Source organism: Patiria miniata, unplaced genomic scaffold, assembly GCF_015706575.1.
Source record: "Patiria miniata isolate m_02_andy unplaced genomic scaffold, ASM1570657v1 HiC_scaffold_3, whole genome shotgun sequence".
In the NCBI taxonomy this organism is placed as follows: Eukaryota; Metazoa; Echinodermata; class Asteroidea; order Valvatida; family Asterinidae; genus Patiria; species Patiria miniata.
In genome coordinates, this window is record NW_024037069.1 from 20558575 (window position 1) to 20583221 (window position 24647).

At 40.6% G+C, this 24647-nt stretch overlaps 1 protein-coding gene across 6 annotated transcripts in view; it reads left to right on the forward strand.

Moving 5' to 3' along the window:
- LOC119738860 (piezo-type mechanosensitive ion channel component 2-like) overlaps window positions 1–24647 on the forward strand; it is an 83848-nt gene that overhangs the window by 27790 nt on the left and 31411 nt on the right. For 3 of the 6 annotated variants that reach the window (XM_038213829.1, XM_038213834.1, XM_038213832.1), the window contains 23 exons: window positions 1197–1208; window positions 3667–3882; window positions 4888–5022; window positions 6663–6806; window positions 7768–7909; window positions 8162–8373; window positions 9926–10074; window positions 10996–11148; window positions 11542–11642; window positions 12659–12813; window positions 13470–13643; window positions 14354–14437; window positions 15766–15966; window positions 16631–16832; window positions 17470–17562; window positions 18436–18592; window positions 18742–18763; window positions 19290–19453; window positions 19934–20091; window positions 21463–21625; window positions 22174–22263; window positions 23036–23112; window positions 24226–24347. In XM_038213829.1, the coding sequence (XP_038069757.1) occupies window positions 1197–1208; window positions 3667–3882; window positions 4888–5022; window positions 6663–6806; window positions 7768–7909; window positions 8162–8373; window positions 9926–10074; window positions 10996–11148; window positions 11542–11642; window positions 12659–12813; window positions 13470–13643; window positions 14354–14437; window positions 15766–15966; window positions 16631–16832; window positions 17470–17562; window positions 18436–18592; window positions 18742–18763; window positions 19290–19453; window positions 19934–20091; window positions 21463–21625; window positions 22174–22263; window positions 23036–23112; window positions 24226–24347 (3126 nt within the window). Of the gene's footprint in view, window positions 1–1196; window positions 1209–3666; window positions 3883–4887; window positions 5023–6662; window positions 6807–7767; window positions 7910–8161; window positions 8374–9925; window positions 10075–10995; window positions 11149–11541; window positions 11643–12656; window positions 12814–13469; window positions 13644–14353; window positions 14438–15765; window positions 15967–16630; window positions 16833–17469; window positions 17563–18435; window positions 18593–18741; window positions 18764–19289; window positions 19454–19933; window positions 20092–21462; window positions 21626–22173; window positions 22264–23035; window positions 23113–24225; window positions 24348–24647 lie in introns of all 6 variants that reach the window. The other 3 variants (XM_038213831.1, XM_038213833.1, XM_038213830.1) reach the window with 2 other exon arrangements.

Sequence of the window (24647 nt, forward strand, 5' to 3'; positions counted from 1 at the left end):
CAAGAACACGATATGATTTTGGATTGTTTTGAGTAAATCCTACGTGTATGTGAATTTGGAAAGAGAGTGTGGAATTTTGGGAATTAGGAAGTGATTTTTAATCCGTTGTTTATATTCGTGTTCATTCTTATTGGCATGAATTGGATTCCTAAACACTGTGAGCTGATCGCCAAAAGAGGAACACATTCATGTAGATGCATGATGCAAAATGGCAGCAAATGTATAACAATAAAAAAATTGTCACATTTGGCACTATTTACTCTGGAGTTAAAGGCAACAATTCACACAAATCCCATAATCACCTTAGTCTTTCAAGTACATGTATGTCTACTTTGTACATGTGCCGTGTCTCACATTTGTTCTGTTTTCAATTTCTCTTCAATCTGGTTGTCATGGTTATTTCTCTCATCAAGGTTTCTCCGCAGAGACAGGTTTGTATGTCTTCGGTTTTCTGCTAACATTTTTCCCCCATTGCATTGTGGGTAAATGTCTGTGTCCATTTAACATTCAGTTGTCATATGGTTTCTTTCATTCATGAACATGTTCTTGTTGAGTTTCAAATTGTAGCAGTGTATTGGAAGTTTTAACCCCAGAAAAAATATGCACAAAAAATGGAAACAAGATATCTGAAAAAATGAGCAACAAGTACTTGGCATGGGTGGCTAGTGCGTAAAGCACTCGCCTCTCATCACTGTGGCTCGGGTTCGATTCCCGGCTTGGACCATATGCGAGTAGAGTTATTCGTTGATTATCTCCTGTGCCACGAGGGTTTTTTTCCGGGGGGCCCTCCGGTTTTCCTCCCTCCGAAAAAATCAAACACATTCGATCTCTGGCTGTGCTCTGTGGTCATACATGGGTCGTATGGCTGGCTGCCTAAGGCGCCTTTACATGCCTGCGGTTTGAACACGTTGTAGGCGTGTCCTTCGCAATTCAGCTTCTCAGCTGCGAGTAAGGATGATTACCGGTAGCTTCCCAATGTCAGCAGATTTTTTTTTTTTTTTTGGATGTGAAATCCATATTTTCATTTTTATTGTTTTTCGTTCAAATTTTAGTGAAAAGTATTCCTGTGTACAATTTGTGCTGTATCCAATTTTGGAAAAACAAGTAGAGTTTGTTACTTATTTTATAAATTTTGATTAAGTGAAATTGAAAGTTAATTTTGCTTTATTTTGCTCTCCATCATTATTATCCCACAGTCGTCCCCAAAAGCAAGTATTTCTTTTTTGAAAAGTTATATTATATTATCTTCTTTAAAGTCTCCCTTCCTATATGGCCTGCATGATGTGCCCTGTAAATCTTGCCGTGATTAATTTAGTCAATTTCAGAGATGCCACTGCCGTGTTTTTTGACTGAAATTCTAGAATCACTGACACCTTTTGTGAAGTTTGCCAAATTCGGTTCCAAATTCTGTTGTTTTCCATTTCACTTTCTGCCGTGGTGATATGGAAACAGGTCATAACTTCAATACAATGCGAGAATTCTTTTTTTTTTGAGGTGATGGTACACAAATCCCACTTCAACCTCCTTTCCTCCCAGATTCCTCCAAATTTGCTGGGGCGGGTTCATAGACATTTCTGCGAGGTTTAAGAAGGCAGAACCAAGCCACTCTGACTCCAAAGTGTGAAACCCAAACAAGGAGCTAATTTTTTTTCGATAATTAGTGGATTTTAGGGGAATCAGGGAGATTCGTAAGAAAACTGCCTCAGTTCATCATGTTCATGTACAGCGACATCTCTGGAATTAGACTGGCCTTAGCAGTCCTATGTTTGCTGATTGTGTGCGTCTGCAAATCCTTAAAAGTGCCAACTTGATTCTTATGTGAAGTATGGTAGTCTTTGCAACCCTAACATAGTGGAATTTGGACATAGTAAGTATGTAATTAAGTCTGTCCCGAGCCAATATGGCCTATCAGGCCGGCTTTTATCTCCGGTTTCAGTGGCATGAAACGACTGAGAATATTTCCATTCCGCCTGGATGGGATGCTAGTCCATCGCAGGTTACTCCCCAGCTAATGCTGGTAACCATTTATACTCCTGGGTGGAGAGAGGCAAGTGGGGGTGAAGTGGCTTGCTCAAGGACACAACGTATGGCCAGCAGCTGGAATCGAACCCCTGACTCTCTGATCATGAGTCACGAACCCTAACCGCTAGGTCACACTTCCCCTTGGAATTTGGACATTACTGCCTTTTTGTTTTGTTTTATTGGACAGTTGTTTTTGAGAGAAAGGATTTATTTTAGAAGCTCTTTTAACGTGCTTGCATACCAATAAAACTGGCTTTTTGCAAGCTGAGACTGAAAAATTATCAAAAAGAGAATTCTGTTCCACAGACAAGTTTACAAAGACTGCCATATTCCACGGATATCTGGTATAGATAAAGTAGATATCTGATGTACTAATGACCTTTCCTAGAGTACAAAGAATAAAATGATCATTCGAATCTGTCCTTGGGAGGTTTCTTGAATTCTGTATCATAAATATACAAAGATAATAGAGCATTATGAGTTAAATTTGGGGTAATTTGTTTTCAATTTAAAAACCTCTGAAATGATGTCAATTTCTGAACAAACTGAAATTTTTTTAGACCATGTTCTGCAAATGGCTTTTCAAACTAAGACTAACAAGATGTAAGTTGCAAGCTTTGCAAATTCACTTGAAGGTTCAGTTGACTAGGCATGGTTTTCACAAACAGCATATTTCGCTGTGCATGCTGCATGTTTTCTGTTCATTTTCATTTCATTCTGCTGCTGTTCAATGTGCATTCATGCCTCAGTTCAGTGCCTGCTCTCTGCCTTCCACCTTTGTATGCAATAGTCTGCCTGTTTCCTGTCTATTTTGGAATATTGCCCAGGCTAACATATTGCCCAAGCAATAGTAATATATTGCCCAGGCAATAGTAACATTGCCCAAGCAATAGTAACATATTGCCGGGGCATTAGTAACATATTACCCGGGCAATAGTAACATATTGCTTGGGCAGTATCAACATATTACCTGGGCAGTAGTAACATATTGCCCAGGCAATATTAACATATTGCCCGGGCAATAGTAACATACTGCCCGGGCAATAGTAACATGTTGCCTGGGCAATAGTTGATTATATAGTTTCACTTGCAGAATATTTTAAAAGTAAAATATTTTCCTTCTAATGTTTTCATCTTCAAACAGAATCCGAATAACAGGTATTTTCTTTTGTATGCTGCTTACTATAACGCAAAATGCATTTACTAACTTGCCATCAAAAACACTGCCACAAATGTTTACATACATGTACATGTACAAGTTATATTCAGACATTGCAACGTTTCATTTCACATGTCCAATTCATGAAAATTCCAATATTTACAGAAAATAAATGAACTTCTTCGCCGTGTTCACTTTTAACTCTCATGTATCCTGCCTCAAAGAAGTGCTCCAAATTTGAAAAATAAAAAAGAAAGGTTGCCATGCTAAGGTTATGGTTTATGTTTATCAAAGATGGAAACAATTGGAGACATTTAGTTATTTAGAAAAAAAATTGGAATAACAAATAATTGCGCATGAATTTAGCAAATAAATAACAATAATAAATGTCTGCAGATTTATAATCTGTTACAGCATGTTGAACTGGATTTTTTTTGCCATTTGTGTCTCACCCTCAATTCATTTTCACCCCTCCGCGCCCACAGCGCCTCATGGATGAGTCCGGCCCATCCTACCAATCCATGGACCCAACGGAGGCATCCACGACCAGCGCGGGTAAGCCAGGAGAGGAAGTGGAGGGGCTACAGCAACAGGCAGACGAGGAGGAAGCAGAGGACGGACAACATAAGATGTCGCCGTTTGCGACGCTGGTGGCGTACGTCACCAAGCAGTGCTACATTGCGGCGCTCATCCTTATGATGGTTAGTGGAAAAAAACCTTTTGAAGTCATGTAGGATCATTGGCTTTTTATGCATTTTGTTCATTTCCAATAATAAAACCACTCAAAATCCACAGAAGAATGTTCAAAATCTAACGTGTTGAACTTTCAGCTCAGTGGATATTATATTTTTCAAGAAAACTGTGAAAAACTATGCGTAGCCTTTTGATCATGAAATACAATAGCGTCCATTGCACTTTTTATTTCCAAAAATCAGTCAAGTGACTGATCACTGAAAAATCACCTACATGTCTTGACTTCTAAATGACAGCAAGCCAGGTAAAATAATTTCACGGGGTGTTTAGTACCAGTATGATCTTTAAATCCAAGTAAGCCTTTTGATAATAATTCAGTACCGGTAGGTTACTTTTGGGATAACTGCAAATGTTCCAATATGCCTTTCACACTAACTATACCAATCCACCAAAGTCAAACAACCTAGGATTTTGATGGATGCGGGACTGTAGATCCCAGCTACCATTAATTGACATTGGCTAAGCGCAGAAAATATGTGCTTGAACAAAAATGGGTAATGGCCAGAAGGTCTTGGAAAGTGTTTTGTTTGTCATTCAAATCTGCTAAGCGATATATTCAGCTACATGTAAGGGCCTGTCTCAATATCATATCTGGAACGAGTTCCAGACAAGTTGCTGGTAGAATCATTCACTTTTTCTGAAAGATGCTCTGCTTTGTCCCGGACATGTTGTGTTCAGCAGTGTACCATCTGTAGGGGCTGCAAGCTGAGGTCCAGTTTTATGTAACTGCTGAGCACAAAAATTTGCTAGGCCAAGAAAAATATTTGCTCAGCCAAATCAGGTTACCAGCCAATATATCATGCAATATATATATTGCTCTTGACTGGTACTCAACTGATCGGTACTAAGCACAAACGTTAAGCAGGATTTTGTCTCTAAGCAGCATGACTGTAGCACCTGCTGATTGGCTCCTTTTCAAATGATGTCACCACTTCTTGTCCAATCCCGTTCAGGTCTGGAGCATCACCTACCACAGCTGGCTGACCTTTGTGCTCCTCCTGTGGTCCCTCCTCATCTGGATCATCCCCATCTCCACCACGCGTAACCGCGCCCTGTACAGCTCCCCGCTGCTCGTCTTCTACTGCCAGGTAACCGTGGGAATAAGGGTGTGGTTTTTACGGATAATATCGGAACCGGAAACCCGTCACTGTTACAGTCCGGCCCATGGGCCTTATTCAAGAGTTGGCCATTTTTGTTGAGTTCTTGAATGTATTTCACTTAGTGTTAACTGTTCAATGGGATGGAGCCAGACTATTTTTGCAGGCACAATGCAGCCCTATTGTACTGTCTTTTTATCTAATCTGGCTTTCAACATTAGGTAAATTTTAACTACAAATTTAAAATTATTCATTGAAGCCGACTGGAATTGATTATTAACTTGCTTTCATTTCTCCTCACAAGTTCCAAAAATTAAGATTTTACCTCACTTTCAATTCAATATGGCCGACTCGTGAATAAGGCCCATAGAACCAATATTGAGAGACGTGTGGTAGTTCTTTAATACTCCAAGCATCCTGCACAGTGGCACACATCACCTCAAAGATGGCCGAATTGTAACGTAAACTGATGCAGCCAGTTTGTGGAATATGCCAGTTTGGTATTCCAACTGCGCATATGCACATCGAAATTTGCCGATTTTTCTTTCGGGATAAACGTTTCATTGTATGCGTGCAAAAGCATAGCAGGGTACCAGCAAATTGAGGAGATCGTCGTGTTCTAAAGTAACACTTTGCAGAAAAACGTTTGGATAAAAAAGTGTTTTTAGGTGTCTTGTGAGTCCAAACTTTTGTGCGAATGCAAGTTCGATCTCTTTTTTTTATTGCACAAAAAATTGCACAGAATGCAGATTCGCTTACCACGTCCCCTTGTGTGCATTTATCTGCGGCGGTTATCCCCCCCCCAAAAAAAAAAAATTGTCAAATCTTGCTGTGCACCAGACTATTTTGGAATAACGAACAGGCTTTTTGTTGGCAATTAGGCTCAAACCAAATCTAAGTTTCCCCTTGGATTAAAAAGTTTTTTTTTTTTTTAATGTTTATTGGCAACCCATCAATAAAAAAGTGAAGTCTCCCTTTCAGAAAGGTTGTGTTTGTATCTGCAAAGAAGATTCTGGGTAATAAAACCAACAAAAATGAAACCGGGTACCGTGTAATTGTTTACAATAAGCGAGTTCGGTATTCCACAATAGTCTGGTGCACAGCAAGATTCTACGATTTTTTTTTCTTCAGGATAACCGCAGCAGATAAGTGCACACAAGGCTATGAGGGACGTGGTAACCAAATCTGCATTTTGCAATCAAAAAGAGATGGAACTTTCATTCGCACAAAAGTTCTGACACACAAGACACCTAAAAAAACTCGTTGTCCAAAGGTTTTTTTGCAAAATGTTATACTTCAGAACACGATGATCTCTTCAATTTTGCTGGTACCCGGCTATGCTTTTGCACGCATACGATAGATTTTTTTATCCCGAGAGATACATCGGCAAATCTTGATATGTGCACATTTGCAGTTGGAATACGAAACTGGCCTATTGCAGAGAACAGAGTTTTTCATCATTAGATAGTGTACAGATTAAAACTTCCTAAGATGCGATTGGGTACTAAAGGCTTCTTATTAAAATAGCTTGACGGGCATCATTGATTCTTTAAGGAATAAAACTGGAGGATAGATAACATAAGTACAAAATTTGTGATTGAATTCTGATTTTGTCACATTTTTATTGTCAGGGCCTGCTGCTCATCCAGTTTGTCTACGGCCTGAACCTCACCGATGATGAGCTGCCATCTAAGATCGGAACCAAGAACGGGGTTAACCTGACCGAGATCGGCCTGATGAAGTTTCAAGATCCGTGCTTTCCTCTTGCTCTCCAGGTCAGTCACAAGATGTCTTAGAGTCCGTCACGAGCTAAAGACAATTCAATCATATTTTAAGCTTAAACCAAATCGCAAATCTTTTTTATGTCAAATTTAAGGGTGGCTTCCATCATTTGTAATGTGTACATCATGTTCGTTTGAAGCAACAAAAGTGCTCCAATTCTAAAGAAGGGTGCTGAACAACTAACCTGATGAAGTTTCAGCTCAGTGAATGCTGTATATTTCGAGAAAACAATATTCTAGGACCTCAATTTCCAATCAAAAGGTGCTGAGTTATATTTTGAATTGGGCCTGAATTCAGCGACACGTTCTCACTGAGCCGATTGCAGCGATGCGATGTCACGCACTGAACCGACGAATTATAGCAACTGCGCACACATGTGCGTTGTGTCGACGCTTGCGCGCGCTTCGCCGAATAAAAAAATGAACTGCGAACAGAAATTTCTAGACGTATCGTTGAAAAGGCCTTGTTTTCTTGATGTCTTCAAAATAACAGCTTGCCATAAAGAATAATTTCACAGGGAGTTTAGTCCCATTACTATCTTTAAACCAAGTATGCTTTTCAACAGTAATTACGTCAGTTGTTACTTTTTGGATATCTGCAAATGATGGACTGCACCTTTAAAGCCTGAAAGTTATAATCTACCCATATGAATAGAGCGATATTCCAAAAATACTAAATTTTTGATTTGGGGGGCATTTTTCTACTTCTTTTTGATACACCCTGTCGTCGGTTGTGGGCCGATCTCAAGTCAATCAAAAGCGGGTCACAAGTCAAATCGTAACTTTCAGTCGTAAGTCAAGTACAGGTCAATGACAACTTGGTCACAAAACAATCACAAGACAATCACAAGACAATCACAAGACAATCACAAGTCAGAATTAGGGATGAACACTGGCAAAGGAACAGCTTTGTAACAATTCCTTCAAATTGATTTTTTTCCCCCTTGTTTTTCAGCTGGTGTATACACTGATGCTGTGGTTGACACTGCGGCAGTTCCTGCGAGAGAAACGCCTGTCCAAATTGAACGTCAGCTCTGAGGGGATTATCCTGCAGCCCTTTGGGATGATCTTCTCAGATCCGGATCAAGAGATGCTCGGTGAGGGATTAGATTCAATTGATTCCAAAAAGGAATCCCCTACTCCGATTCTCAGAATAATTTAGTTCGGGGAAACTCTGAAACAATCAGTCTGAAGTGGTCGTCAGATTTGCATAGGCAGATTATCGGGGCCCCATTTCCAAATTGTTGCTTTTTATTCCTTGTAGCCATAACCTCAGATACCGGTATGTACACCAAGATTTTCCTTGTAATTTCCACACTTTCATGACGCTCTTCGTCTCTTGTGCTCAGCCATTGAAGAGGCGCGGGAAGGAGGCGACTTCACTGACCAGGGGGACAGTGAGACCATGTCGGTCATCGGCAGCACCATCCTGGGCATCCTGTCCAAGTATTGGATATTCCTGGTGGCCGCCATGTTTCTGATCGTCAGCATACAGCAGTCGGTGGACATCTTCAAGATTGTCTACATGGGGCTGTTCCTGCTCATTGCAAACATGTTCTTGGTGAGTTCTACAGATCTCTTAGCTCACTTTCACATAGAGCCGAAAAGCAAGACGATTGCTGAGCAAATCAGTGGGCCAAGCTAGAATTAGCTGAGAACCAGTCACTTTCAGCATCAATCAAGTGAAGTTTTGGATGGTAACCAGTGCTTGCTAAGCGAATATTTCCTGTGTTAGCAACTTTCTGTGCTTAAAGCTACAGTCCATCATTTGTAATTTGTGCATTTTGTTCGTTTGAAGCAACAAAAGAGTTCAAAATCTAATGAAGGATACTGAGCAACTAACCTGATGAAGTTTCAGCTAAGCTTCAGCTGTACATTCCGAGAAAAACAGCATTCTAAGATCTCAATTTCAAATCCAAAGTTACTGAATCATGTTTTGAATTGTTTTGAATTGCAGCTATACGCGACGTCGCGCACTGATTCGACGAATTATAACAACCGTGCGCACGTGTGCGTCGTTCCAATACTTGTGCGCGCTGCGCTGAATAACAAAACGAACTACTAATTTAAATTTTCCTACGGTGCTTCTTAAGAATCACCGTTGGAAATGCCTTCTTTCGTTGATTACTTCAAAATGACAGCTTCCCAGAAAGAATAATTTCACAGGGAGTTTAGTCCCCTTACTATCTTTCAACCAAGTTTGTTTTTCAACAATAATTACGCCAGTTACTTTTCGGATGGCTGCAAATGATGGACTATACCTTTAACAGCTCCACGAAGTTGGCCTCAGCCGATTGTAGCTTCTTCTTTTTTTATCTCATGCAAATTAATTAGGAAGACCTTAGTTCTTACTCATCAATTCACAGTCATGCGTAAAACGTAGTTTTCCATTCATAGGTGCATATGCATTTGAATAGGTTGATCTAAATATCACATGTCAATCAGCCACTGAGGCACTTGCTGGTCTCGGGCTCGTAATCCACCGTGAAAGATTTGGAGGCTGTGCTGACGTCAAGACTGAAGGCAACACATTCAGTATTGTGCATGGTGGGACTTTACACTAGGGCTGTCCATTGTCGAATAATTTAGTATTTGATTATTCGAAACTGCGTTTAACCGAATATACGGATATTCGAAACTGCCAGCTGCAAGTGCGTGCTGCGCCGGTCAAAAGTTGCAAGAAGAGTGTGCCAGTTAAAATTGGCGTGCGGCGGTCGATATGGGGCGGTGGAATGTTTTGCAGTAAGTATTTTATAACTGTAAAAGGGCTTTAACCTGCTAAAAGGATGAAAACAATGATTCACCATCGACAGAAAGTTACCGTCGACAAAAAAGTGGCACCTGACAAGAAAGTGCAACAACTTTACAATAAAATAACATTACAGTCGTGTGTATGTGCATAGTTTGTGTCCCCGAATATTCAAAGCGGCAAAAAGTTCTTCGAATATTCGGTTGATGATCCAATATTTGAGTATTCGATATATTTGTGACAGCCCTACTTTTCATCAGAAATGAGCATACCACCCTAATAAAAACAACTACAAAAACACATCACACAAAGTTGTCTTTATTATGAATCAGTGTTTTATTGGTCCTTATGTTCCTTCTTCCAGTGGTCATTCACTCTCTTCCGATGGGTCATCTGGATGTTTTTCTTGCTGGTCGTTGTGTATTCCATCGCCGTCCTAGTCCTTATCTACACCTACCAGTTTCAAGATTTCCCTGGCTACTGGACCAACGGCACTGGAATCTCCGAAAAAATGTAAGTGTGTTCGGCATGTGAGTGTACAGTTTCTTTCTTTTTTTCCTTTTTTTTTTCCCAAACAATTTATTGCTCTTTCTTTGTTGGGATTGGACTTTTGGTGAATAGAATCACTGCTTCATTTGTGTGCACACTGAATTTCCATAAAATCCTGGGGTTTGTTAGGCTTAGTCGATGATACAAGAGATTATTTGAATTGTTTCCTAAAAGAGAAGTAGCTTTCTTCCAACCTTCGCATCTAAAAAACTGCTTGCCTAACTGTCAATTGCAAAGTATATATTATACAAAAGTTTGGTTTGAAAACAGTGGTGCTCAGACATTCATTAATACTATATCTCAAACATATTCATGATCGAGACCCGAAATTCTCACTGGTCTATTCGCCGTCACTTGCCAGATGCTGTTTTTGCTCTTTACCAAGCGCGCGAGTATTCACCACGGAGTAAATATGCATGCGTTTTACGAAGCAATCGTGGAACTGTCGCACTGGTGTAGTAAGCGTGCGCGAACTTCGCCCTTGCTAGGTACACATGGAAAGATGGTTGCACGCGTAAATGTTAATTAGCGTTTTCCCGAGCTCAGTGATGCTGAACTGGATAATATTGTGGACAATAAAGATGCCTCCTGCACTACTGCATTTGTACACTGCAGTACTGCGGTACATCTAAAGAAATATCGTGAGGGAAGAATGCAAGATTAAAAAAACAGCAACTCGAGGTTTAATCCTGAGGCCCCACGTATAACCTTGAGGTAAATCTCAAGTTACCCCTGTTCAATTGCGGACTCGCCCTAAACCACCCTTTCATACTTGACCACACGGACAGTTTTTCAAGTGAAACGTTTTCACAAACAACCCCATGATTTTCAAATAACATTTTTTTTTAAAAACACATCTCGCATCTGTTCCTTTGCTGACCTCAGATTGCAAGACCTAGGTCTTCGTCAGTACAGCACATCGGCCCTGTTCCTCAACCTCCTGATCCCGACGGCGTTCGTCATCATTGTCATGGTCTACCTTCATTACTTCCATTCCAAGTTCATGGACATCACCAAGATTGAACAAGGTGGATACAAGTAAGTACAGCTGAATAGGGAATGTTGTGGCTAGGGCTATAGAATATGCCAATGGTGGGCTACCATAGCTAAAGCCAGAAATGCTCATTTCAGACCAGGCATGTACTATAGTCTTAGAATCAACTTGAAGATGTCAGTAGTCTTCTGTAGGTGTGTCTTTGGACCTACGTTGCTTCTTTCGAATTTTTACAAACATTGTATACTCCATTGTTAATGGACCTCGACTTTGTCTCGGTCCATTAACAGCTGTCACCCCCAAACCCGGTCATTATCAGGCAGTGAAGACCGGCTCCTCATACTGTTATTCCCTTATTCTAAAACATATATTTCCATATTCCAAAGGTTAATTTGATAACTTTTTTCTTTTTTTTTTCAATGTCAATCACTCCTTAGGCCGAGCAAGATCAAGGAGGAAGATGATGAAGGGGAGGGCGGGGCAGCTGAAGGAGGAGGCGGTGATGAGGTGGATGGAGCGTCTCACACCAGCAAAGCCGGTATGTCAAGACGATTATCTTATTGTGCATAATTTGCATTTTACCACCTCACCCACAAGATTCTGTGTCTTGATTGGCCAAGAGCTAGTCACATGGCATTAACTATTTTTGCTATCTTGCTGTGCAGGGCCAAAAGTACTATATCCGTACCAAGTACTGTACCCATAGCAACCAAAGTGCAATACGCATAGCAACCGTGCAGTATTGTGTGGAAATGCGTAGGAGAGTTCTCGTTACGATTGCGCCTATTACGATTGCGATTGTTCCTAAGTGCTTGGGATACATAGCTGGGTTCAAACATTTCGTGGTCAAATAGAAGTACATTTTGATTGTATTAAGATAAAAGTAATAAGTTATCTCTTAAAATCAAGCAGAATCTGTGGGAGAGGTGTTATAAAACAAATATTGACTGCTTTATCTCGTGGTGTAGTAAAACTAGCCTCCCTCGGTGATCCATAGAGCACTCTATTTCGCCTCTGGAAAAATAGAATGCTCAGTGGATCACCTCAGGAGGATAGTTTTACTACACCACTCGCAGCAGTCATTATTTGAACGCTATACATGCTCGAACTAAATGTACTCGCAGTGTGTCCCAGACACTAGAGCTCTCAGCTATAGAAAGCACCAAACCTGACACTTTAAACATCACTGAACTTCATCTTTGGAACAAGCTACCCCTCGCCATTCGCAATATCTCATCGCTTTCTGAATTTAAAGTGGAAGACCTATTTGTTTCAGATCACTCAGAATATTCTTGTTTAGTTATATTTAATTGTTTATTATTTCTGATTTGATTTAATTTTTGTATTGCGCCATAAGCGTCATTTATGGCGGATACCGGCGCGGTATAAATTGCCATTATTATTATTATTGTTATTATAGTATTCTTGGAGAAATAAGGAGCCAAAACCACATCATTTACCTATCTTTTTAAATTATCAAAGAAAATATAAAATAGTCAATATCCAGCTAGAAAAAGTAACCGACGGGAGTTGATGTTGTTGTCACCTACGCAGGAAAGACCCATTCTAAGATGAAGTTGTACATCAAGTACCTGGCCATCATCTGCAGGACTCACTACGAGCGAGCGGCCGCCATCGTCTGGCGACTGCTGGAGATTCACATGAGCAAAATTGTCATCTTCACCATCATCATGGTGGTCACTAGAGAGGTAAAGGCCATGTCACCATCCCAGACTGGGACCTGGACCTGGACTGCTCTGAAACATGCAACACTAAATCAGTCCCACTTTACTCACTCTTTAGCCAGCAAATTTCTCCAAAAATTCCACTGGGCAAAGAAAAGGTCCTCAGTATTTCACCAATCGAGTTTACAGACTCATTTCAATTTTTTAAGGAGACTTTTCTTCAATATTTTTCACCTGAGAGGCAAGTCAAGTGATTTCAAAATGAGGCTAGAGACGAGACGAATTTCACATATTTAGGACGAAACTGTAAGCTAACAATTTGAATTATACTGTATCTTAAATGAAATCTAGTGGTGGCTTTCTGAAATTCAAATTGAGAATTGAGCTTTGCGATGTTTGGGGACGAATTTAAAGTATCGACATGAGGAATTTGTGTGATACAAGTGTTAAAATAACATATGTTTCATATGTGCCATCGGCGTTGCATTTTTGGGCGTCGCATTTTTAAGCTGTGGCTGGGATCAAGTTGATAGATTTCAGGCCAGACTTTCGTGCAAGACTTTCATGCGAGACGGCCAGAGCTTATTGTGCACTCGCACTTGTTTTTGGTTAAACCATTTAAAAGCAATTCACCGCAATTCAAATGAAGCATCTTTTAATTTTTTTCCCCAACTCTTAAGATGACGGCAGCTAACGGCCTCTTGGTCCTCCTCATCTTCTTGGTCCTCCCGTTGCCCTGGTTCACCCGCTTAATGTTCCTGATCGCGGCTCTCTGGGTATCCGTGGTCATCTTTGTCAAGATGGTGTTCCAGCTGGAACTGATGCCAATGGAGAAGTTCGAAAGGAACTGCACGGTAAGGGCCCCAGACCTGGGTACCCAATGGGAAAGACAAGGCATTTTGGGAGATTTTTAGTCTGGTGTCTTTTGCAGTGTCTACGAAATACTGGCTTCATCTGCACTCAGCTTCAGAATCAGTAAAGGCTTCGACTGTCCAAACCAAAGGAGTATACTCTAAATATTGGTCTCATGACTTGATGTTCCTGAATAAGAACAATAACCCACATTAAGTTTGAGCCACAGCTGGAACAAGGACGAGATTTCCAAAGGCCTGTTATTCAAAACACATTCATGAGTGTTTCTCAATCACGTGTTTGTAAGGTGCACTTGTACTTGGCTTGGAACATTAAAGTACTTGAATTTAACAGCGACTGCTAATGTCATTGCACTGCTGGAAAAAATGTTGCAACCTGACGCCACTTCAGCGGTTGTGTACAAAGTCTATGGAGAGTCAAGAAAATGTTTTAAGTATTTCCTAAAAAAAATAGAAATGTTTCTCAGTCCCAAATTCATTTCTTATCATCATTTTTGCAATGACTGACCTTCATTGAGATAATATATGAAGAAAAAAGTGGCGCCAGGTTGCAACATTTTTTCCGCACTGCTTAATGCTTAGCCCTTTTCATATTAGATACGGGGAGACTAGAGGAAAAAAAAGAAACTTTTGAAATTAAATTGCCAGTTTGAATCTTTATAATTATTTCACTATTTGTTTTCCATTTTCAGGACAATACCGAAATCGAGGACAATTTCAGCTACCTAGAGTGGTTTGGTCTGGAGCAGACAAACACATTTCCAGCTTACATCATTGTAAGTAAATATAAATAATAAGAGACTGAACATTTGAAAAAAAAATGAAAATGATTAATTAAATCAAACTGATTTCCGGAGCCGAACTGTTATTATTAAAGGGTAGAGTATATCATTTGTCATTTGTTTCGTTTGAAGCAATAAAAGTGCTCTCAATCTAAAGACGGGTGCTTAACAACTAACCCAATGAAGTTTTAGCTCAGTGAGTGTTGTATATTCCGAGAAAACAATGTTCTAGGATCCCGATTTCTATTTGAAAGTTGCCGAGTCAATGTTTTAAATTGGCCCGAAATCAGGTCCGGGACATGTTCTTATTCAGCCGATTGCAGCTATGCAAAATCACGCACTGAACTGACGAATTATAGCAACCGCGCACCCCTGTGCATTATTTCAACGCTTGCCCGCATCCATTCACGGCTTCACCGAATTAAAAACAAACCACTAGCGGACTTTCCATAAATGTATCTTTAGAGGCATCTTTGGAAATAGCCTTCTTTTATTTTCTTCAAAATGACAGCATGCCAGAAAGTATAATTTCACAGGGAGTTCAGCGCCATTACTATCTTTAAACCAAGTATGCTTTTCAACAATAATTTTGTCAGTTACTTTTTGGATATTTGCTATGATAAACTCTACCTCAGCTGCGATGGAAAATTGCTTGGAATTTTTCTATTTTGTGACTGGAGTTAATTTCTTGATTCTACAAAATTGTACGCTTCCAAGGTTATTGTAAGTGATAAGATCTGAAAGGATGCAACTTAAATTGGTACGGGCTTGACATGCTTGATGCACAAGTGCCCCCTCAACGGCAAGAAAGGGAGAGTTACGGGAAACGACTGGGAGAGACATTTGAACGCATTGCCGAGGATGCCCGATACTCCTGCGAAAATAAGATGCTATGGCTTTGCGCATGCACATTCATGCTGAAATAAGTTGTGTGTACTTCACTCTAAACATGCATGGACCACACTCTTGTTTTACTATACCCCGAGGACAATGCATTGTGTTTTCCGTTGTCCCTGTAATATAACACTCTCCCATAGACTAAGCATACAAACTTACTACAGAGGACCGTTTCCAACAAAAGACCCAACTCCCGAGGACTGAAAGGATCTGTTCTCCCTTTGTGTGTCTGTCCTCGGGCTTATGTAGAACAAGTACACTATACGCACGCGGTGTGTCCTGTCCACTGGACACTCAAAAGTGGTAAACAGCGCCCTCTTTTGTTCACACACAGAGCCCATATATTCCAGGCTTTGATTGGACAGAAGTTGACGACTCGGATATTCTCGTACTTTGTTCATTGTCATCTTTCTTTGCCTGTTCAGGGTTACGTGTTCATCATCCTGATGATGCTCCTGTGGTACATCGCCCAGCTTCGCCAGGAGCACTACCGCAACATCAACGACCTGGAGAAGCCCAAGCAGAGGGTCATCTTTGAGGAGGTCAAGCGGGAGCAGGCCGACGAGGGCCTGGTCAACTGCATCAAATTCCTGGCCAACTATTGCTTCTACAAGTACGGGCTGGAGGTATGAGAATTCACTGGTCTCATTAAAGGGAATATACATCATTTGCTTTTGCTGTAATTTTCAGAAATGGATGGAATTGGGGGGTTGGAAATATATAGCAAATATAGTTACACTGACTTTTTTGAGGTTTTGGGTTCGAAAATGCTATAAAAACCAAGAAAAACAATCATTTCCCTGTAGTCTGGTTCCCTGACTCCATATAAGAAGAAACAGAGCAGTTTACATACATTGGGGAATTGTAAGGTCAGGGAACCAGTCTAGCTGGCTCGTACCCATTCATAGGTTTGTAATCAATTGCAAACAAGTGCGATGGTCAATTGGGGCCAGTATTTGAAAAAAAAGCCAGTTTTTTCCAACGCTGATTGGCCGATTTGCGTTGGAAATTGATACAAAAATACCACTTTCCTTGAAAATGACAGTATACCAGGTGCCATGATTTTACAGGATGCTTTACACTGTCATTCACTAACAGTCCAGCAAGGTATTTCAAAATGATTTGGTAGTTTTATTTTTTGATGTTTGCAAATGTTGTATTTTCCCTTTAAGATACAATATGTTGAAGTGGCACCCACATTTTAAGAATGAGAATTTGAACTTTTGGAGGAACTTTTCAAATGTTTTACACATTTCTTTATATCATTGTCTGGCTCTCTTCTCGTCCTAGATGTGCTACGTCACCACGGTGATCGTCTCCGCCGTACGTCTAGACGCCCTCTCAGTCATCTACCTGGTGCTGATGCTGTGCATGATATTCCTCAGGAGGAAGACCGTCTCCTATCTCTGGCCGTTCTACACCATCCTCCTCCTCATCTTGCTCCCCCTGACCTACGCCCTCTCCCTGGGCCTGCCGCCCATGTTCTGCTTCGGTGAGTGCAAATCGTTGGTCGTTATTTCCCGAGGAAAACAAAAAACAAGCTTGCCTGTTTCGATCTGGACCTGACGGACTCGGTTTAGGACATTATCAGGGTTCTCAGCCACTCTAGAAATCGGGGAAAACCTTGACAACGAGTTTTCATTTTTTTTTCAAGTGAAGTAAAACTCAATGAATTTGCAAAAAAATACCAAAACAAATCAGGGAAAACTCAGGGAATTCGATAGTGTGACCCAAAAAGTAAAGGTTTTTTTTTTTACCTTTTTGGCGTATGTGTCATGTGTCCAGGTTGTGTTTTTTGACTGACTGGCTGTGGTGGCTGTTTAGTGTTTATGCAGTGTGAATATTACAATAACAATCTGCTGTGGTACACCACCTCATGACTTACCGGCAACCTCGTTAGAGTGAAAACATTTCTGAATGGAACTCTGGAGATTTCCAAGGGAAATATCAGGGCATTGTGTTTTCATAAAGTGGTGGGAACTCATGTTATTAGGGAATTGTGTTTTTCATAAAGTGGTGGGAAGTCATATTATTTTTACTCAGTAACTCAGTTAGCCAGTCAATCAATTAGTCAGTCAAACCTGTAATATATTTGGTGTTTATATTATGTGGGTTACCAATTTTTGCAGAATACCCATGGACGAACCCGTTGCCTGAAGAACTGATCACCTGGCTGTATCTGTCGGATTACGTGTCACCTCCAGAGGGACATTTCATCGTTGGTAAGGTCCCCCCCCCCCCCCCCCCCGCCCCTCACCCAACCCCTCACCCCTTCTCCCTCGCTCACAGACAAACAAGCAAACACCCCAACAAACAAACAAACAAACAAACAGCAACCTTGTGTGGTGGTATGTGAGTTTGGATCCGGATGGGGTCATGGTTTTTTTGTTCTTGGGCAACATACTTTACTGTTATTGCCTCATGTAGGCACAACATTATTAAAATACATTTTTCTGTTTCGTCCTAAACTTTTAGGGATGTAAAGGCACATTCATGAATATTTGACCGGCTCCACAAAAAAAGGGTATTAAGTCGGGCTGAGCATTAATGTGTAATGGCCCGCTCAACATTGAGAGGGTGAACATTTTGTTGAAATGTGATTTTCATTTTTTGTCATGAATGACATCTTTAATACCTACAGTTTCAGGTTTCATTCACAGAAATTTTGGTTTTGATGAACAAAGTGGACAAAACAACCATTTTATGTGCATCATTCTGTTGTTCTACAACAAAGTCAGCTATTTCAAAGCCTGTTTTCTCAGTTGTGTAATTTAAACTCCAAGGAAGTAATTCATATGCAAATACGTTGTATCTCCAGAACAGGAGGGGCTATGGAGCTCTATTATATACCAAATGAAAGCTTACATTGTGGGCTTTCCAACGATGCATATAACTCAATCTAAATTTTTTGGGCGACATTATACCCTTTTTTCGTGGAGCCAGTCACATATAAGTTTTAAAGCCACTGGTTTCTAAAATCCACAGATTTTTTTTGATGTAGTTTTTTCAACACCATACAAATGAGAGAGTGTTAATGAACCTCCACGTTATTAAAGATATTGACAACTTTTTTTTCTGAATTTTCTTTTTTTTAGCCGACTTCTTGCAGCTGTTGTTTGTCTGCCTTCAGCTGCACGTGTTCCGCGTTGAGAAGAACCGGGGTAAAGCATACGGTGGGGGCGACAACTACGAAGCGTTTGTTGACATCGAAAATATCGCTGAAAATCCAGTCCCCAATTTCACGTTCAGCAGGTAAATTTATATTAACCCTCGTGGTTTTTAAAAACCTCCAACTCTTCAGAATTTGCAATGTCTGAATCATAAATTTGATGAATTGAAAATGAATTTTCACCAGATTTATTTCTATCCTATTTTAATTGTTTTTCTCTCTTGTGTTTCAGGTCATATCTTGATACAGCAAAGGTAAGTGAAATTTCTTTGTAAACTTGCTTATGCAATATCTGTTTCCAAATCTGAAATTACCCTGACTTTGGTCTGAGATATTTCGATACGCGTGTATTATTTGATATTTTATAAGTTGTTTTCATAATTATCATCGTTACCCTAGTAATAATTACCCTGGATTGGACATTTGGGAGACCTCCCCATAGACTTGTGCACAAAATTTTCAAACTTAAATGTGCCCTAACCCAATCTTCCCTTTTCCTTTTTTCCACGAATTTCCGTATGTTAACTAATTAGACCTCAAGCAACAAATAGAACCTAATTGCGACAATAAAATTGTGCCTCTAAAGGGGTGCTGTGACATTAGGAGACATGAAAATGTCTCCCTAATGACCAATGTCTCCCATCGTGTGAACCTTTACACGTATATCATCATATATGTCATATCATAAACTAGGTATTGTTAGGCCCTTACTGTTCATACTATTCTGAAGTTTTCTTTTACTTTTCTCATCAATGATAACATTTGTCCCCACTCCCTCAGACCCTGGTCTTTGAGTACTTGTTCTGGGTGACCCTAGCGGTGACCTTCCTGGCTGGCACCACCCGCGTCAGTCTCTTTGGTCTCATCTACATCATCTTCTCCTTCTACTTCCTGTGGCTTGGCTCCGAGTACCTCATCAAACCCACGGCAGTCGTCATCAAACGGTAAACAATACTTTCAAAAAAGCTCCCTCAAAATTTGAGACTTCCTCCTGTCAGCATGCCTGTTGGAGGGGCCTCGTAGCTGTCCTGTTAGAGGGGCCTCGTAGCCGAAGAGGGGCCTCGTAGCCCAGCGGTTAGAGCGTAGAGCTACAGAGTGGAAGGTTGGCGGTTCGAATCCCATTCGGACCAAAAACAAAAAAACTCTCTCTGACGACCCAACAGTAAAATGGGTACCTGATTCGTTCAGGGAAGGTAAGACGGCAAGAGGAGAGGACTGGGCACCGCCACCCATATGCCGCGCCCAAGACACAGTGGACCTCTAACATCCCACTGCCCCTCCGGCCAATAATGGCCATGGGACCTTAAAGCTTTACCTTTACTTTACCTGTCAGCACTATGACACAAGGAATCCAAATCGAAACCCCAGCCACTGTTTTTTTATAGACGAATTTGTTTGTTGTTCTTTGTCCGTGGGTTTTGCAGGTGGAACCTGCTTCTTGCCTACAACCTGTTCGTCATCTTCCTGAAGGTGTGTCTGCAGATCATGTCTTGTGTCTACATCACTGACTTAGTGAGTAAAGACTGCTGCTGGCTGCTGCAACTTCTAGGCGTGGTGTGTCTACAGACCAACTTCACCATTGGTAGGTGTCCCATGACGTGAACATTCCTCTTATTCCAACCCGACCAACTGTATAGGCCACTCGGATTGGGACACACCATTTTGGGGAGCCTGCCGTAGGGGATTCGGATATTTGCCAGCACTTATCCTATAATTGGTTCCCATAAAGGAGCGAAGGTTACTCTGCCTGAGAGATTTCAAGCATAATATTTCGTTTCTAAATTCCATCTGTTGGCCGACAAAAGTATTATCATAATGATGTACCTGAAATGTTAACTTGTTGAAATGTTTTATATTTTGAACTCTGAAAATCAGTGAATGAAAGGCCTAGAACGATTTTTTTTTGTGACCGTTGGTGCTGACTCTCGACCGCAAACTTGCAGTTCCAGAAAGCAGTGTGGCCAATAACAGGTGGTAGTTCATTTAACCTTCAAGTGATTTATGTGGGACAGTGGACCAGGGATCAGAGTTTGTTTATTAAAGGACCCCCCACAGAGGTCCAAAATGGTGTGTGAAACTAGCCACTTTCTTAAGAGGGCCGTTTTCGCCATGCTTAGTAATTTGTTGTTCCCTAACCAGTGTTTGGTTTGGGAGAACTTATGATGGTACTCCTTTTAAAGTTACTTTCTTTTAATACACTTTTTCGGTTTTAGCATAGCTTTCAGCCTGGAAATCAAGCCTATCATTTCAGTTATCAGTGGTTCCCGATCGCAGTGAAATATGTGAATACAAAAAAACGCCAGGTATCAACCATTTTTTCGTCGCGCGCATAGCGTAGTGCAACGGTCATGTACACCGACAGTGTTGTGGAATCGTGCATGTTTCGTGTCGGATATTATGTTGGAAATTCGGGTAGGCAGAATAAATAATAGGAATATGGAAAAATTCAAAGTGATTGACGAACTGACAGCTTAAAGGCCATAGAAGCAAAAATCAAAAATCAAACGGAACTAGGCTTGGTTACAACAAGAGAAAGATGGCAACGTGGACTTGTGTCGAAGTGGCTTTTTCACAAAAGTTTCGTTTTTTTTCCCAAGCAGCCCCTGTGGCATCTCCGAATACAAGGGGTGGGCAGTGTTCAACGGTGTCGGACATACCTTTTTGATAATTCAACAGTGTGCATAATTAAAGTTATAGTCATAAAGTGGATTTGAAATCCAATGAAACTTGTCAGTTACTACAATGATACGAAAAGAAGCTATACATCCAAGCATTTTCCCTGCAGAGAAATCGGCTCGAAATACCATTTTGGATGTACTCTACTCCATGTACAGTGGCAATGGTATTCAACAGTCTGCCTAGCTCTCCGTCACTGTGGAGGCGTTGATAAGAATCGGAAATCTTAACCAAATCAGACAAGGTTATTTGTACGATTTATTTGTATTTCTTGTAGATCCCGATCTAGCTGAAAAATGCGAGCTGCCGGTAGACGAGGCCGGTTTGTCTTGGGACGTGGCTGTCTTCATCTTCTTGTTGGCTCAGAAGCGCATCTTCACCAGCAACTATTTCCAGTATGTCGTCATCTCGCTGGAGGAGCAAAAGAGCCTCGCTTCCAAGTAAGTCAGTGTGGAGACTTGACGCTTGGATCTGGAAGTTAAAGAGAATGCCTTCGGGAAAAATGATTGTGTACTAGTTGCAAGCCTAACCGTGACATTTCTCCAGTTTTCAACTTAAAAAAAAAAAGGTAAAGGGACGAACCTGTGTTCACAGGAACGGAGTGCCCATCTCTCTTTCGTTTAGCAATTGGGCCAGACTCATATGCTGCTGTGGGGGGATCGTCACACCTCCACAGCGAGTCTGTTACCTTCCCAGCATTGAATAATGCTGGTACCCATTTCACACCTGGGTTGAGAGGAGTAATTGAGGTAAAGCGCCTTACTCAAGGGTACAACACGCATGGCCATGATGGGGCTTGAACTCACAACCTCTTGATCATGAATCCTGTGTTCCACCGTTAGACCACGTACGTGCCCAGTAAGTTTTCAACTTACTCCTGCAAAATGCATAGGAACACATACCGATTCTCGGCAAGTTAAAAAGAAACACAACACAACTGTTATGAGCATTGATATGTGATTTTACTCTATCTGTGATTGGTTAATAGGGGAGCTGAACTGATCAACGAATTGCTGGCAACCAGAGTGCGCAACAAACGTCTGGAAGAGAAGAGGATCCTGGAAGGAATTAAGAAGAAGTAAGTTGGACAAATCTGATGGAAAATCAGTCACCACAAGTCCATCCCAAGTCCTCACTAGTCAATTACAAGTCCTCACAGGTCAATCAGTAGTCCATTACAAGTCCATCACTACTCCACTAAAAGTCCTTATGAGTCCTGACAAGTCCATCACAAGTCCATCGCAAGTCCATTACAAGTTCTCACAAGTCTGTCACTAGTCCAGCACAATTCCATCACAAGTCCTCACAGGTCCAGCACAAGTCCATCACAAGTCCTCACAAGTCCATCACAAGTCCATTACAAGTCTATCACGAGTCCTCATGAGTCATGACAAGTCCATCACTAGTCCTTTACAAGTCCATCTCAAGTCCCTCACAAGTCCATCACAAGTCCTTCACAAGTCCCTCACAAGTTCATCACAAGTCCCTCACAAGTCCATCACAAGTCCTCACAAGTCCATCACAAGTCAATTACAAGTCCTCACGAGTCCTCATGAGTATTCATAAGTCCTCCTAAGTGCATCATAAAGCGTTTAGTCCAAAGTAGGCCAAGTCCCAATTAGTTGGCTACCTGGCAGTATAACACGCGTATATAAAGGAAGTGCAATCAGACACTGCCAAAGGCATATATAATTATTGCACATTTCAGTATTAGTGGCATTTAACATTGAATTGCTGGGGGCAGTATTAGTCACCATGTTTATAATAAGTTAATATAACTGAAATGCCCTGTACAAATGGACACCGTTGTTATTTAGTGGCATTATGCAACTTTTTCTTTTTTTGTCCAGGATGGCTCGGATCCAGAAGCAACAACTAGATTTGATGAGCAAAGCAGAATGGAAGGAACCCAAATATCACGATGAAGGTAAAATATTTCACTCAGTATTCTTAGTGTATGTAAAGTGTGATTATGATAAATTAAAGGTATAGTGTATCATTTGCAGCTATCCAAAAGTAATGTCTGATTATCATCTGTGTAGTTCTTATTTTGATTAAGTTTATTTCAATTAATTTTTTCACATTCTTACATTGTTCTCTTAATATTTTAATAGTAGTTTTGTGTGAGCTGGGATCCATGGGAGATCAGTGAGTTTTTCTCACTGAATGGATCACACGGGATAAATAAGAAATAAATGAATAAATAAATAAAATAAAATGACAAAATTGTTGAAAAGCAAACTTGGTTTGAAGATAGTAATGGCACTAAACTACCTGTGGAATTAATTTATCTGGTATGCTGTCATTTTGAAGAAAACAATAAAAGAAGGTCAATTCCAAAGATGCGTCTAAAGACGCATTTTTGGAAATAGTGCGTTATTAATTCAGCGAAGCGCGGTTGCTATAATTCGTCGGTTCATTGCGTGGCATCGGGTAGCTGCAATTGGCTGAATGAGAATGTGTTAGGACGCTGATTTCGGGAGCAATTCAAAACGTGACTCGAGATCCTTGAATGTATACATGAAACTCGAGATCCTAGAATATTGTTTTCTCGGTATTGACAACATTCACTGAACTAAAACTTTGTCAGGTAGTTGTTAGGCAACCTTCCTTTAGATTTTGAGCACTTTTGTTACTTTTGTTACGAAAAAATGCACAAATGTCAAATGATCTACTCTGCCTTTAAATAGCGCCGGCTGAAGGACATTTGGGTGAAGAAGCAAGCAGTAAAAACTAGTATTTAAATTTCTTCAATTCTCATTTTGGTCAAACAGATAGTTAGTTGTGAACGACATTCAAGATGTCACTGATGAACAAAAGAGTGGAATAAAAAATAAAAAACAACAACGAAATGGTGACATTTTTGGCACAATCACATTTTAAAATAAAAGTACACAAATTCAAAGCTACTTTTTGGAAAGTTTGCTTTGACTGAGAGCTACGTTTCACCTGATAATGTATGCAGTTCTTTTGAGTGATTTAAGGAGCATGGTGATTGGTTGAACTCTCAATTTTTTTTACCTGTGTTTATATTTTGCAGCTGTGCGTGGTCAAGGTGGGTACTACATGTTCAAGGATGTGAGCGAAGAGGAATTGAGTGACCTGGAGCCTGACGCTATACCAGGCGGTGAAGAGGATGAAGGAAAACACTCGGCATTCCATGTGAGTAATCAAAGGTCTAGGTGGGTGTGGTTGAACGTATAAACACTGCCTTATGGGGTACCGGAACAATGGGAGGTACCCCACAAGGAACGCCCACCGACTTGCTGGGTACCGTTTTGGTACCCCACAAGTTTTTCACGAAATAGATATATAGATTTTACTGAAAAACTATGAATTTCCAAGGTGGGTTGATCTGTCACAAATGGAAGAGTTTTAGAAAAGGGATATTAAGTCCAAATTTCAGCCCAGGAAATTAATTCTGGTTAAAATAAGAGCATTTTCAAATTTGTGTGTGACATT